General features: G+C 43.9%; 1 protein-coding gene across 3 annotated transcripts; it reads left to right on the plus strand.

The window, feature by feature from the left end:
* The first annotated feature begins 2,747 nt into the window (after positions 1-2,747).
* LOC103368625 (von Willebrand factor A domain-containing protein 7-like) lies at positions 2,748-15,514 on the plus strand. 3 transcript variants are annotated; one of them, XM_008297042.1, is made up of 18 exons: positions 2,748-3,112; positions 4,401-4,590; positions 4,930-5,066; positions 5,161-5,305; positions 5,452-5,545; positions 6,919-7,047; positions 10,775-10,955; positions 11,062-11,231; positions 11,437-11,549; positions 11,656-11,772; positions 11,857-12,030; positions 12,124-12,256; positions 12,357-12,509; positions 12,685-12,777; positions 13,028-13,299; positions 13,486-13,619; positions 14,462-14,621; positions 14,783-15,514. In XM_008297042.1, the coding sequence occupies exons 1-18, from the start codon at positions 3,069-3,071 to the stop codon at positions 15,161-15,163; spliced, it is 2,820 nt and encodes a 939-aa protein (XP_008295264.1). In that variant the 5' UTR covers positions 2,748-3,068; the 3' UTR covers positions 15,164-15,514. The 3 variants fall into 3 exon arrangements, with proteins under 3 accessions (XP_008295264.1, XP_008295265.1, XP_008295266.1); XM_008297043.1 differs by having other exon boundaries at positions 2,748-2,961; XM_008297044.1 differs by lacking the exon at positions 2,748-3,112 and adding an exon at positions 3,525-3,985.
* Positions 15,515-16,771: the final 1,257 nt, after the last annotated feature.

A 16,771-nucleotide genomic window follows, 5' to 3' on the forward strand; every position in this document is an offset into this window, starting at 1 on the left:
AAAAAAAAAAAAAAACTCCAGCACTGATCTCAGCTATATTTGAAAAAAAAAAAAAAAAAAAACTCCAGCACTGATCTCAGCTATATTTGAAACCTCAAATATCAAGTTTCACACTGTTCATGGTTTTGATAATCATCATTCAACCAAACATGACTGTCGTTAAAGCTGCAGTAATGTGTATCTTTTCATGAATGATGAAACCAGTGAGTGATTGTGAAATGTGTAGCTCATAGCGATGATTCCTCAGATCATTATCAGGGACAGTTTTGATCTATCTCATTGCCAGCAGCAGCAGACGGCTGTTTTCTGTCAGCACGGTACAAGAACTGCAGCTGTACGCTACTTGATCAATGCCAAATGGCAGAAGTTGCCAACTAGTTGTAAAACAAGGAGAGTATTCCAAAAAGAGTCACTAACTGAAACCTCTAATTTACAAAAGTATTGTGCGGGTTGGAATGAATTTAATTGGTATACATTTGTGAAAATAAGAACTCACAATTCCAACTGCATATTTAGAAAAAAATGAAGTCCAAGGACGTCTCTGTAGACCTCTTTGATAAATTTCTGAAGAGGCATAAATCAGAGCAGCTCCGGCTTCCTCTCACAAGACATGCATGGTAGAGTATTTGCCATTTCTAAGCTGGTCCAATGTGTGAGTGTGAGCTTGCAATGCTTGTCTGTCTGCGTTATGGATGCACTGTGATGGACTAGCAACCTGTCCAGGGTGTACCTCTGCTATTGCTCAATATCAGCTGGGATAAGCTGTAGACCTCTTGACCCTCTGCAGAGTAAAGTCACCATAGGTAATGGATACATGGATAGATCAGAGCAGAAGTGCAAAAACCCTTCCCAAAGCTCTGAGTGTTCTAAAGAGCATAGCGGCCTCAATAACTGTGAATGGGAAGAAATTTGGAACCACCCAGACTTTTCCTAGAGGAAGCCATCAAGCCAAACTGAGTAAATAAGAAAGAAGGGCCGAGGTCACAGCGAAGCCCAAAAACTCAACGGTTAATCAGGTCTCAATAGTAAACCGGTTGAATAGAAGCCACCTGACAGTGTCCCCAATGGCTTTCAAAAAACTCAGACCATAAAGAAAAATGTTCTCTGGTTTGAATTCTATGGAAATAAGACTATCTCCAGTCATCACCTGGCTAATACTGTCCCTACCGTGAAGCATGGTGGTGGCAGCATCATTCTTTGGGGGCACTTCCTAGCCACAGGGACAGGATGACTGGCTATAAATGAAGGAAGGGTGGATTGGACCAATAACAGGGAGATTCAATATAAAATTCCTGCTCCACAGTGCAAGCAACCTGAAACTGGGGTGACAGTCATAGATTTATGACCAAAAGCAGACAGCTGAGACAGGACAACACTGTAGCCCAAACATGAAGATGGCGGTGCAGAGATGCTTTGCATTCTGTCTGAATGAGCTTGAGTGGACCTGCTAAGGTGGAGTTGTTGGAATACAGATGGAGTTAAGCTAGTTGCCAGTTGCTAGCTACCCCGCTTTCATTCTTTCACCCCTTTCAGACATGCACTCCATCCGGTTAATTTGATAGCAACTGAATCTGCAGACTGTAACTTTGTAACTTTTCAGTGAAAGTTGTAATGGTAATCCTGTCAGCTCAGAACTAGTACAATTTCCATATCACTCTCAACACAGTGCAAGTCTGGACTACACATTAACAGATAGGAACACACAAGGAACAGTACTTGTGGAAAGTGATAAAGGAAAAGCTTTTCCACATTTCTGCACCAATATTCCTCTGAAATCACAGCGTCTATCCTCTGAGTTTACTAAATACCATCAGCAGGAAGTAGAATCCAGATCCACTCCTTCAAAGCAAGAGAGCTTCTCGAGTTTGCGCACATGGAATAACAGCGTTGGTAACTTAATTACTAGGGGTAATTCTAAATTATCCCTGACGTTAGGATAGAATCAGTCTGGGTCAGGACCCAAAGCTGCCTCAAGCTGTTTTTAGGAGTCTTCACTCTGAGATATTAAATATCTGCAGCATGAAAAATCAGAATGATCCATGTGTCTGTTTCCAAAGCATGGAGCAACACAGTAACTTCATTAATTAAGTTAGAAACAATTAAATTGTCCCCAGCATGGAGACAGTATCGATCATGATCTAAAAGCAAGTCATACTGTTCTTTTACTGTTGGTAAAATAATTTGTTCTGTTATTATCAAAAATCATACATAAACTATGCTGTTAGTTATCCGGACATGTTGATAGGCTGCTATTGGTTCATATGGAGTATTTTTGTGTGACACATGTCTGAATGACAGAATGCCGTCACTTTAACGGATTGATGAAGCCAGTAATGTTACATATCCCATGTCTGAAATAGGGTTTAGTGACAAATAAGGCTATGCACAGCAAAGAATTTCCTTGGAATTGAATGGATGGAAATTGAACTGATAAAAGCTATTTTCTTGTTTTGGTATTGAAGACTAAAGTGCTTCAAGTTCAGTTCCAAGAATATATTTGTCATTCCTTCTCCCCACTCAGATTTTTGTCTTCTTGTTGCTGTTTTCTCACACTTCATTGCTCTTTCCTCTTCTGTTTACCCATAGCTCATCCCTAACTTTCACTTTAACTCATTGTTCAACATGTTCCACTGCCTTTTTTAGCCTCTCTACAACCCACAGTATGCTTACTCTCTGTCTCACTGCACATTCTTTTCTCCCTCAGTGCTCTGTAGACCAGTAGCTCTGGCAAGTAGACAGAATGAGATTCATTTTGCTTCATGGTTATTGTGATTTTTAAGGTGGGGTTTGGATTTATTCCCAGGAATTTTGTAAGAGACTACACCTACTGGAGTTTATGTCTTGACTGGATACATGGCGTGAAGAAGATAGCTTTTTGAGAAAATAAACATTGCGTTTCCGGACACTCGGTGTGCACCTGTGTGTCAGCAACACCTGCATCAGGATGAATGTTTTTTCAAGGTAAAATGAGAAAATCTGTCAAACTGTAATTTGGCAAGAAGACATGATAATGGGTCAGTTGGAAGAAGTTTCAAGGAAATGAAACGAGATCACAGAAGTCTTGACAAATGAAATCAAAGAAAGAGAGTCATCACAGCTGGGAGACATTGAGGTATTGCTGCATTTCAGAGTAAAACTGTTTCACTTTTTTGTCTCTCACATAATTTAGAGTGTTTTCAGTGTTTTCTCTTGAACATAATTATTTAACATTAATATTTGTCTTTATTTTTTCCTAATGCTGTAACTATTACAACATAAGAATTTAGAGTATACAATAAGCACTATATTTTATGAGTGTATTTTGTTCAGGCTATTGTAATTACTTTAAAAAAAAAATTAAGTGGTGTTAAGTCTTTGTATTTGCTGAATTATGTTAATATCTTGCCAATTTATTTTGTTTTGTTGCAGCTATTTTAAGTGGCATTTTATTTCAAACACTGCATTATAACTGTCGTCCATAATGGCTTTTTAATTACTATTTACACAGAAACTGTCACTGAGGAATCTGTGTAAATAGAAAATAAAGGACAAAAAAGGTGCAACATTATGGTAAATAAATGTAATACTAACTGTGTCTTTATCTATGAACAGCTTCTTGCTTTGTTGAATATATTGAACTACTAAGACAACCTTAAGGGTTGTTAGTGAGGGAGTACTACAGAGGCTGCCACTCCCCTGAAACCAAAACTAAACAGCCCGAAAACACAACAGTAGTTTACAGGAACTACAAGAAAACCAAAACTAAGAATTATTGGCAGAGCGCAGGCATGTAAAACAACAAACAGTCGACAGCTGAATTTCCAACACTTAGCAGACAGGGTTCAGGGGCTGGTCAGGGCAATTAAAACCCAGTAAAGATTCTGAGGCTAAAAGCTGGAATCAGGATCCAGGACAGGCAGAGCAGAACAAACAGCAAGCAGAGCTGAGCAGACCGGAGTTGGCAGTGGCAGGTGGAGGAATCCAAGGTCCAGCTTTATCCACGAGGGTGAGTGTGCAGAGGCCAGAGGAGCTGGTGTGGCTGGAGTGGGATTGCAAATTCTTCTCGGCTGTGGCAGCAGGAAGATGAGGCAGGAGGCTGGTCAGAGAGCTGGAGGCAGAGCAAACAAACGTTATCCATGGTGCATACTGGGGCTAGTGACATTCACTTGGAGGCCTGAGCAAGACTGACTGAGTAGTAGAGTCTACATTCTGGCGATGAGCGGACGTCTGACCCAGGCTTAAATAAAGATCAGGGCTGTCCTCTAGACAGAGCCAGGGTCAGTGGTCCTGACAGATTCTTGTATTCAGTCCAGAAAATGCATCAGTATATGGGATACACAATTGGAACCAACTACACCTATTACATTAATAGCCATTTAAAGCAATGTGACAGGTAATAACAAATATATTTTTCTCTGCAGATTGACCATGACATCAGTTCTGGGCATAGCCCTGCTGGTCTTGACACTTTCAAGCCCCACTGTTGCCTTTGTCCCCATTGGCGGTGATTCAGCCTCTCATGTCAGCATTACAAGAAACGCTGTATTGCAAAAAGTGACAGAGACGTGTCAGGCGGTGGCTGAGGCAGCCGGTCATGAGTTCAAACCCACGGTAAAGTGAAAGATAAAAAATATTCAAGACAGCGCAAACAGTCACCTAAAACATGCAGAAATACAATAAACACACACTGATTCATCCTTAGTTGTAATACATTTGTGTGTTTTAGGTCAACCTGGAAAAACTACCCTTTAAAGGAATAAATAAAAATGCTAACTTTGTGGTATATCCATGTAATTCTATTTTAATTTCAGTGATATTAGAATTGATAAGCTCCATACAAACATGGCTCCATTGTTAAAGCAGTCTTGTGTAGACACCTTGTTCAGATAATGCATCTTCTTCTCTTATTGTCTGTCACTGTAATTGTGACCTCTCATCCTTTACCTTCAGGGTTCCTCTCCTGAAGAGCTGGTCCAGGCCTGTCTCGGTCCCACAGCAACAGGAGAGGTGTCTGGTGCCAAGTTTTCCTCTGCTCTTCAGGAGATCTACACACAAAATGCACTGCTAGACCGCAATTTCATCTACAGGTGGAAATCCAAATCAAAGAAAACCCATAACTGTACAGTTTTTGTATGAAAGCTACAGATATGGTTTGCTCTTACATGTGGAATATTCTCTCAGTGCTCCACATCACTTCAACTCTGAGGCCATTTTGGAGGGACGCAGCCTAATCACGGGGGGTATGGCGGCCATCAAAGCCAACATTCGCAATGAGAACTTCCAGGCAGCCAGGGAGACTCTGGGTAGAGTCCTTCATACACTACAGGTAAGAAAAGTGGGAGTAAACAACTGGGTGTAAATAAATTAATAGGAAAAATGAAAAAAGAAAAAAAAATCATTGGAACAGACCAAATGATGAAGCATAAAGTTGTAGAAAGACAAACTTGCATCACATATGTTTCTATATTTCAGGATTTCTACAGCCACACTAACTGGGTGGATCTGGGCTACACAGAGCCATATGTCAACCTTATACGCCCAGATCTTCCTCTGGAAAACCTGGCAGGTGAGTGTGTTGTGGCGAGGTGCACTATATAGAGGATTTGAAGTAACGCCGAACAACGCCACCTGGGGAATTGCACCCCAGGAAATACAAATTGTACTGTCTTATGTTTGGAAAAGTGGATAACAAGGCACACAGATTCAATACTGGAAGGCAGAGACGGGTTTTCAAAAGTGAATCACAAGTTTTTATTGATAATACTAAAAACAGATTAAACAGGGTGGACTGGAACTGCTGAAAAGAAAGAAAAGTTAAGGAACAAATTAAAAAGAAACGAAATGGGTGACAAATATTCCTTTCTTACAATAAGTTAAAATGAGCTCAACAGGAATTTTAAAAGAAAGGAACACTATCAATAAAAAGCCAATTTAAAATCCAGCCCCAAAATAACTACCAAAAACAAAGAATTGAACAGAAGTCACTTGTGGAGAGGCAGACTACAAAGAGGAGTGTCCAGGGGTGCCACCTATGCTCACCTGGGTGCAACACAACAAGTCTCACAGCAAAATGGTGCAATCTATGTCGTGTCCCTGTGCAGTTACTCACATGCAAAAAGAAAGTGAGTGGTGTCTTGTCTCTCCACCAAGTGGCACTCTGCTCTGAAAAGAAAAGAACTAAACACAAAAGAATGAGAAACAAAAGCAACCTAGCCCAGTTGGCTAAACCAAACCAAAGAAAACTAAAGTAACAGGCAAAACAGCAGTGGTTAAAATGCAGGAGAACCTGGAAAAAGGGGAAAAGCTTATCAGCCAGGTTCAACCTACATATACATTAAAATGCATTTTAAAATCATCCTACTCACCACCTCTCTTGTGGGCCATTAACAAAAACACTGGTCTAGCAGACGGTCAAAATGACTTTATAGTTGACCAACACTTCAAACAAAAGGATGGTTGACATTAATATGCAGCTACTTCAAAGAAGAGTGTGCATGAAGTATCCTTTTCCTACCTGGGTACCAAACACTACCAGCCACAGCAGGGACAGAGTTCAGGAAGCAGAGAGAGAACAAAGAGAAGCACCTGACTTAAATATCCTGCTCTAATTAGGTGATTGGCCAGCAGGTGAGGCAGGCCAGGGCTGCACTCACCTGCAGCTGCAGCATTCCCCACCACAATGTGTTATTGCCATTGCCTCACAGGAGGACAAACATACACAGCATATTTCTGTGAGTTGGATAGAATGTCACAAAGTACACTCTGATCGGCTAGTGGGTGTGAAGTATTTCCATGTAAGTACTCTGACGCATGAATCTAATCACTGATGTAAATGAATAACAATTAAAGTGAGTAACTGGGAGACAACTTTAAAAGGCTTTTCCTAGTTGTGTAAGCAGTAACATTTATTTCACAGTCACCTGCATTTTGCTTATCTAGATAAGGACACTGAAACCTGCAGTGACTCTCCCAATCAAAATTTCCCACATCTCATCCTCCCGGACATCCTGCAGGAAAAGAAACTCACATCAGGCTACTTTGGAATCTTCCCTTCTGCCAAACCTGAAGGTAACATATGTAATTATCTGACCTCTCTGGTATAAAAACAAGTGAACTTCAATCATAAAGCCAACAGTTTGTGTGGATCAAATGGCAAAACACACTATTTTTTTTTCAAATCAGGGTCACTAGCATCTATCCATCCATCCATTAACCCATCCATGCATTTTCTTCTGCTTTATCCGGAGTTGGGTCGCAGAGGCAGCAGCCTCAGCAAAGCCGCCCAGACTTCCCGATCCACACACACCTCCTCCAGCTCTTCCGGGGGGACCCCTAGGCATTCCCAGGCCAGTCGAGACACATAATCCCTCCAGCGTGTCCTGGGTCTTACCCTCTTCCCGGTGGGACGCGCCTGGAACACCTCCCCAGGGAGGCATCCAGGAGGCATCCGAAAAAGATGCCTGAGCCACCTCAGCTGACTCCTTTTGATGTGGAGGAACAGCGGCTCTATTCCGAGCACCGCCCGCATTACTGAGCTCCTCACCCTACCTCCAAGGGAGCACCCATCCACCCTGCGGAGGAAACTCATTTCAGCCGCTTGTATCCACGATCTTGTTCTTTCGGTCATTGCCCAGATCTCATGACCATAGGTGAGGTCGGAACGTAGATTGGACCGATAAATCGAAGGCTTTGCTCCCCTGCTCAGCTCTCTTTTCACCACGATGGTCAAGTACAGCGACCGCAATACTGCAGACGCTGCACCGATCCGTCTGTCAATCTCACGGTCCATCCGCCCCTCACTCGTGAACAAGACCCCCACATACTGGAAATCCTCCACTTGAGGCAAGAACTCTCCACCAACCTGGAGAGGGCAAGCCACCTTTATCTGGTCGAGAACCATGGCCTCGGATTTGGAGGTGCTGATCCTCATCCCGTTCGCCTCACACTCGGCTGCAAACCGCCCTAGTGCACACTGAAGGTCCTGATTTGATGAAGCCAACAGAACAACATCACCTGCAAACCGCAGAGATGAGATTCTGTGGTTCCCAAACCGAACCCCTTCTTCCCCCTGGCTGCGCCGAGAAATTCTGTCGGGCTGAAATTCAGTCCATAAAAATAATGAACAGAACCGGTGACAAAGGGCAGCCCTGGCGGAGGCCAACGTGCACTGGGAACAGGTCTAATTTACTACCAGAAATGTGAACCATGCTCCTGCTGCGGTCGTACAGGGAATGGACAGCCCTTAACAGAGGGCCCCAGACTCCATACTCCCAAAGCACCCCTCACAGGACACCACGAGGAACACAGTCGAACACCTTCTCCAGATCCGCAAAACACATGTGGACTGGTTGCACCCGACGGACGGTATAGAGCTGGTCCAGTGTGCTGCGACCGGGACAATAACCAGACTGCTGAATCCGAGGTTCGACTATTGGTCAGATCCGTCTCTCCAGAACCCTGGAATAGACCTTACCGGGGAGGCTGAGGAGTATGATCCCTCTGTAGTTGGAACATACCCTCCGGCCCCCCCTTCTTAAACAGAGGGACCACCACCCCGGTCTGCCAATCCAGAGGCACTGTCCCCGACCACCATGCAATGTTGCAGAGATGTGTCAACCAGGACAGTCCTACAACATCCAGAGACTTAAGGTACTCAGGATGGATTTGAGTCCACAGTCTCTGCTTCCTCTTCGGAAGATGTAACGGCGGGATTGAGGAGACCCTCGAAGTATTCCTTCCACCACCTGACGACCTCCTCAGTCGAGGTCAGGAGGTCCCCACCCGCACTGTAGATAGTGTTGGTGGAGAGCTGCTTTCCCCTCCTCAGGCTCCGGATGGTTTGCCAGAATTTCTTCGAGGCTGACCGATAGTCCTCCTCCATGGCCTCCCCGATAGTCCTCCCAGACCCGAGTTTTTGCTTCTGTAACAGCACGTTTGGCCTGCCGGTACCTGTCAGCTGCCTCAGGAGTCCCTCAAGCCAAAAATGACAGGAAGGACTCCTTATTCAGCTTGACAGCATCCCTTACTTCCGGCTGCCACCACCAGGTTCAGGGATTGCCACCACGACAGGAACCAGAGACCTTGCGACCACAGCTACGAGCAGCCGCAGAGACAATGGAGGAGGAGAACATGGACCACTCGGCCCCCATGTCTCCACCCTCCCTGGGAATTTAGGAGAAGCTCTCCCGGAGGTGGGAGTTGAAAACCCTGCTGACAGAGGATTCTGCCAGACCCTCACGATACACTTAGGTCTGCCAGGTTTGACCAGCTTCTTCCCCTGCCAGTGGATCCAACTCACCACCAGGTGGTGATCAGTGGACAGCTCTGGCCCTCTCTTTACCTGAGTGTCCAAGACACGTAGCCAGAGGTCTGATGATACAACTACAAAGTTGATCATCGACGTCCGGCCTAGGGTGTCCTGGTGCCACGTGCACATGTGGACACCCTTGTGCTCGCACATGGTGTTTGTGATGGACAAACTGTGACTAGCACAGAAGTCCAACAACAGAACACCACTCGGGGAGGCCGTTTCTCCAGATCATCCCTCTCCAGTTCTCACTGATGTTGCCCACGTGGGCGTTGAAGGCCCCCAGTAGAACAAAGGAGTCCCCAGTCGGGGCACTATCTAGAAACCTGTCCCCAACCCCAAGGCGTAGGGACCTGACCCTCTTGTTCACTGGGGTGAACTCCAACACGTGGCAGCTGAGCTGGAGGGCAATGAGCAGGCCCACTCCAGCCCACCACCTCTCCCCGGGGGCAACGCCAGAGAAATGGAGCATCCAGCCTCTCTCCAGGAGTTGGGTTCCAGAGCCCAGGCTGTGCGTGGAGGTGAGGCTGACTATATCTAGCCAATATCGCTCAACCTCCTGCACAAGCTCAGGCTCCTTCCCCCCCAGCGAGGTGACATTCCACGTCCCGACAACCAGAGGCTGTGTACGTGGACCAGGCCATCGAGGCAGCCCCCCTCGACCGCCACCCAGTCCTCTCAGCACCCCACCCCCATGACTCCTTCTGCAGGTGGTGAGTCCACAGGAGGGCGGGCCCATGTCGTCCTTTCGGGCTACGCCCAGCCGGGCCCCAAGGGCAAAGGCCTGACCGGGCTTGGGGCTTGCATACAAGCCCCAACTCCAGGATGGGGCCCCGCCTGTGCCATACCGGGCGACGTCACAGTCCTTGATTTATTACTAGTCATAGAAGTTTTAGTTTTAGAACTGCCCTTTGTCTGTCCCGTCACCTAGAACCTGTTTGCCATGGGTGACCTTACCAGGGGCAGGAAGCCCTAGAAAACATTGCTCATCATGTGAACGCACAAACTCCCCCACCACAATAAGGTTGCAGTTTCAAGGGGGAGGGGTCATTAACATCAGCTCTAAATTCGACAAATAATTCCTCAATCAGCTGGCCAATGCAGTACATACAGGATATACATATTTTTCCCAACAGAAAAACAAAACTACTACAAGTGCCACAGCAAACCTTAAAGGTCGTATATGGTGAAAATACATTTTTATTATGTTTTGTTAGCATATTTTCTCAAATTTGAAACTATCCCTTTAATGCTCTATAGGGAATCTTTATTATTTCTATATAATTACTTTATTGTTTGATGGATCCTCCATGAACTACTCCCTTAAAAACATCTGCATTTGGTTGATATAATATTATAATATAGGCATAAAAATGTGCTACACTCTACATAAAACTGCAAACATAAATGAACTTTTTAACACTTCAGCACAAGGTGCAAATGCGCTATAGATAGCAGCTTGAAACCCACTTTGATCTCTCTTGCCAGGTAAATGTAGTCACGGAGGTGCTTCAGACCTCACAAGCTCAAGTGGAGAAGGCATCAACAAAGACGAGCGCACTTCGGGCAAAGAGGCCCTCCACGATGCTGCTGTGAATGCAGCCACAGCTGCCAGCTTGGAGCTGCTGCAGGACATCCGCTTAGCTGCAGGGGACAATGACTTTCTGAGGTATGACGGTCAAATTTTAAACATGTCTTAATCCTATGCATGAGGAAGTATTCCGATAGTTGTACTGCAGGGTAAAAAATGAACAATCCCTTGTGCTTTTTCACAGAATGATGGGAATTGCTCGCTCCTCTGTCTTGTGCTTTGTTATTGACACCACCGGCAGCATGAGCGACGACATCGCTCAAGCCAGGGCGACTGTTTATGAAATCATTGACAGCAAAAAAGGAACACAGGATGAGCCCTCTGAATACATCCTGGTGCCTTTCAATGACCCCAGTATGATTTTTTTCCCATCTTACTGATCATGTTTAAAAACCATATGTGGTGTGAGACCAATGCTTGATGGTATACTTTTTCGAGAGGCAATGTAAAGTGGCTAATTGTAGGACACACTTTAAATCTACATGTAGTGTCGATGGGATGAAAAAAAAAATCTATTCTGCTTTCTAGATGCTTAGCTCTGTTTTGTGCTTACATGTAGGTTTTGGACCAATGATCAGGACAACAGACCCTGATGAGATGAAAAGTGAAATCTCTAAGCTCACAGCATCTGGTGGTGGTGATACACCTGAGCTGTGTCTGTCAGGACTTCAGGTACTACAATTAACTGTGACATCTTTTTATCTGGGATTGTGATTGGTCAGGGCAGTCAATTTTCAAAAATGGATCTTTCAAAGATTGCAATCTTTTATTTCTCCAGCTGGCTCTCACTGGTGCCCCTTCCTCGTCCCAAATCTATGTTTTCACTGATGCTCCACCCAAAGACATCGAACTCATAGGCACTATCTTTGCTCTCATGGGAAGCACCAAATCAACGGTAAATGTCAATGATCAGTGTTCACTTACCCATCTTAAGTGCAGAGGTTGGTGGTATAAACTCTCCATTAACTGATCTCCACAGGTGACATTCTTTGTCACTGGAGCTGGCAGGAGGCGTCGCCGTTCTCTTAAAACTGGTTCCTTTAGTGACTACATAGAATTAGCTCTGGCCTCTGGTGGCCAGGCCATCCAGGTATCCAAGAGAGAGCTGTCTCTTGCCACAGATATTATCCTTGACACCTCGACTTCAGCTCTGGTAAGATTCTGCAGGTCTACAAGTATATTTGATTTGAAACATGTACCAGGACTTAAGTTAATTCATTGGTTTGCTCTTCTTTGTTTCCCTCAGGTGACAGTTCTTCAGCAAGCAAGGAATCCTGGGAAGCAAGAGACCTTCCCCTTCAATCTGGATAAAACTTTGAGAAACGCCACCATCTACATCACAGGAACATCCATTACTTTCACGTTGACCAACCCTAGTGGTAACGTCCCAATGTTGTATAGTCAAGACCTGCTCTGTGCCTGTTTTTCTTGCTGAGAACATCATTGTGATGACTAATGATTCACGATAAACATTTTCAGGTTTGACCCAGGACCAGAGTGAGACAAGCGGTCGACTCGCAACCATCCAGACAGTGGGAAACATGTGGAGAATTCAAATCAACTCTACCAGGGAGACTGGAGCCTGGAAGATCCAAATCAACTCCTACCAACCATACACACTCAAAATCACAGGTCGAATATTGTATATTTGTATATATAGCTACATACACTTGGCTTTTTTAATTTGTTTTTCAAGTGTCAGAATACACTAACCAGATCAATTCACGGTTGTTGGTGCACTAACAGGGTTAATTATATTTGAGCTATATCATGTATCTGTATTCACTGTAAGCACTTTTGCTTCCAGGCCAGAGTACAATTACCTTCATCTATAACTTTGTGGAAAGCTTTGCGGGACCTCACCCAGGCTATGCAGTACTCAGTGGGCGTCCACAAGCAGGTACAGTAACTGCAAAAGAACAGTTGTTTTACAACAGTCTTCATTAGTACTTGTATGACTTTTGGTAACGGTGCAAGAAATCAGGAGAAAACAACTCATTTGCTTCATATCAGTTTAGCTCATGCAAACAGAGATCATCTTTTAAAGTGCTGTAGGTAATATTTTTATATCAGAAATTGGTCATTACATTTTTTTCTTGTTCAACTTCCTGCCTTGATTCTTTGCTTCTTTCCTCAACGCTGAAACCCAGGTCAGCCAGCCTCCCTGCTGCTCTCAGTATTGGGTAAGAAAGGTCCGTCCTCGATGAATATCAGCGAGGTTGGCCTCGTAATAGTGTCTGGTGGTGAGGCTGTTACCAATGGCACAATGACTGACCTGGGCAATGGAGACGTCCTGGTGACTGTTTACACAGTACCTGAGGGGGAGTTTGTGGTGATTCTGAAAGGAACTGACAGAGTGTCTAACACTGAATTTCAGAGGCAGTCAACCACCCAGATATCTGTCTCCAAAGTGAATATCCAGGTCTGTATTTTTGCACATCATTTGTAACTGTTCACACAGGCTTTTTAATGTTCAGAAACCATGGGGAAGGCAAAGAAATATCCAGTTAAAGTCTATACAGACCTAAAATTGTAAGAACATTGCATTGTTGATTGGTGTATAAGAATGATATCAGTCTTACCTGTTTCTCCTCCTTGTCCCTTTTAGGTGATGGTAGACAGCAGCCTGGAGCCAGGAAAACCCTTTCAGCTCAACTTTAGTTTGAAGACTGAGGGAGCAGGTGGTTCATACTCCATCAGTGCCAGAAATGATAGAGACTTCTCCATGTCTTACCCTGAGAGGTGAGAGGAAGCAGCTAAAAACGATTCTTAAGTGTAAACAACACTTAAATAGATGTCCAAGAAATAGTTTGACATTTTGGAAAATGTGCCGCTTAGCAGGGAAAATAGGGGAAACAGAGCAGACAGCTAGCCAGGCCTTCCTTCAGTATAATAGTAAGAAAAATCCATCAGCTCCTCTAAAGCTGTTTTTCGTCTGTTGTACCTGTACAAAAACTGGACAGTAATAGAAGAGGCTATTTCTTTGCTCTGAGCATTTACGAGAGTAAAATGGCTAGGATGGGAGTCAGCACCTGCAGGTCTGAGGCCATGGTTCTCTGCCAGAAACCAGTGGGCTACTGCCTTTGGGTTGGGGGGCAGGTCCGACAATAAACAAAAACCAAGCACAGCTACTTCACTGGACAATTTCAATCTTTCAATTAAGGCAATTGATCACTGATTCACGTTAATAAAGATACCAACGTGTGCTATTTTTGCCATCATCATTGAAGACCAGTGGTGCAATACTAAAAATTCAATCACTTTAAATCAGAGATCAGAAAAAATAAATAAATTCTTGATGCCAACTGTTGTAACACAACATAGAAGGACAAACCAAACTTTTTGTGGTGCTGAAAACAGGAAGCAGCAGTAGCTACTTTTCATCTGTTTTCCTATTCTAAATATTCATATTCCCAAATATGAATGCTGTTTCTATAATTTCTGACTAAAATGTTCAAAAGTGAGCTCCTCTGAAGGCCATGGTGTAGTATGTACAGGCACATATGTTACTCAACCTGAAGCTGCTACATCTTAAAGTTCCAGCTCGTGTACCCTTGAAATGTGTTTTTCTCCTCTTTTGACAGCCTCACTTTGACAACTGGAGTATATGCTAATGCTACACTGACTATTACGCCACCTGCCGACACACCGTCGGGCACTGATGCCACTCTGACTATTCAAGCCACATCGTCCAGCGGTGCTGACTCAAATTATGTTGTCCTGAGACTGTCTGTTGTCACCAAGGTAACCAGAAACATCCTTACATTACGCACAGTTGGAAATTACTTAATAGAAGAGCTTTTGAATGTAGCCATAAAGACTATGATGAGTGCAGATGTATCACTATGTTGACATTTTTCTCACAGAGGCACAAAATCCTTATCCTTCTTCTCTTCTCTGTCCAGATTACAGATTTTACGCCGCCATTGTGTGAAATGGTTAGTCTTCTGATGGATGACTGCCTTAACAATACATCTCAGTGTGAACCTTTCCACTGGCAGCTCTCAGCTAACCTCACAGACGGAAACGGGACCGGGATTGAGAGCATTACCCTACGTACGGGTAAAGGAAACTTAACACACACCCCACTGAGTGCTCCAATCATCCTGGCAAACTACAACTCCTCCTGCTGCTTGCAGGTTGTCGAGTTCGTAGCTGTTGATAAAGTTGGCAACGTGGGCAGGTGCTATTATGCATATGACCATTCAGGTGGCCCTCCTGCTCTGACGCTGTCGCTGCCACTGTGGCTGTGCCTGCTGGTATCAGTCTTCATAGTGGGACCTTAAAGGGCTCAGGCTGGATTGTGCTGTTTCCTATCTCAGTGCTGAAACTAGATAAAACAGTCAGTTTCTATGGTGATGGTTATATTTTGCTAAACAGATAATCAATATAATAATCAATATATCACATTAAGACACATCTATCATGGGGAAAAATGCATATGCACTGTCTTTAGGAATTAAATTTTTATGAAATAAAATATGTTGCTGAAAGGCTCCTTTCTCTAACTAAATATCAGCACAGTACAGGATTTGGTGGCGTTTGTTAACATTTTGCAATCAAATCCAATGATAAGTTAATCCAAAAAGAATGTGGTGGCTTTTATTCATCGTTATTCTTATAAACAAGACGGGGGGGGGGGGGCGCCCGAGCCTATCCCAGCTGACTTAGGGTAAAGGCAGGGGACATACCTTGGACAGGTAACCAGTCTATCACAGGGCCACACTTAAAGACAGACCAACCAAGCACATTCACAATCACACCTACATACAATTTAGAATCACCAATTAACCTCAACATGGTTTTGGAATATGTGGGAGAAAGCCAGAGTAACCCAGAGAAAACCCATGCTGCACGGGGAGAATATGGAAACTCCACGCAGAAAGATCCCGGTGCCAGGCACCCTTATAACTCACCTGGTTGAGCTGGGATGAGCTGGCATCCCATGTACAGGGCTACAGTCCCAATGTGGAGGTCATGAGTTCAAATCCCGCTCATGGCCCTTTCACACACGTCTTCTCCCCATTCTTCTCCCCCACTTTCCTGTCTCTCTCTCACTGCACTATCATATAAAGGCACAAAGGCCAAAAAAATAACTAAAAAAAAAAAAAAGAAAAAAGATCCTGGTGCCTCCACCAGGACACGAACCGGTGACATCCTTGCTGCGAGGCAATGATGCTAACCACTGATCCACCTTGCAGCCCTATAAACAAGAATAGGAACAAAGGGAAAAAAAAGAAAAATAAATGATCGAAAAGAAACCACTGCTGACTGCTGTGTCTTTCAGTACATCAGTAATAGCAGTGGTACAATTTATTGCTGACATACACAGAGAAAGATAATTATTAATCCACATTTGAGTGCTGAATAACTGAACCTTTGTATTTCTGACCGCTACTATTCACACATCAACTTTCTTGTTTTGTGGTGAGATGGAAAACTATTCTTGCTATTCTAGTAATTGTGCTTTTCTTCCCAAGTGACTTGGAAAGAAGAGCATGTATGCTGGTAACTCTATCCAGTGAATTTGTGTCAAATTAAAAACATGCATGAACCATTATCCATAATAGCCCAATTTCACACATGATACACATCATCAATACTCAGCAGTTTCTGTGTTTTTTTGTGTGGTTGTTGCTTCTGTCACATATTTTACTTGCTTTGGATCATTTTCACTGCAATACAAAGCCCTGAAATGCTATGGAAACTGCACAGCTATGGCTAGAAGTAGAGAGAACTTGTGTAGCATGACACAGTAGTGATGCAATAAATCATTAAAAAAAAAAAAATTGCATTCCTTTATTGTGTTCCTTCTGTTTTTAGTGTCTGGCTCTGATTAATGGCGTAATTTTGGGTGATTCTTCGAAAGACAACATGACTTTTAGACCCACTGG

Source organism: Stegastes partitus, unplaced genomic scaffold (genome assembly GCF_000690725.1).
Source record: "Stegastes partitus isolate 25-593 unplaced genomic scaffold, Stegastes_partitus-1.0.2 Scaffold1180, whole genome shotgun sequence".
In the NCBI taxonomy this organism is placed as follows: Eukaryota; Metazoa; Chordata; class Actinopteri; family Pomacentridae; genus Stegastes; species Stegastes partitus.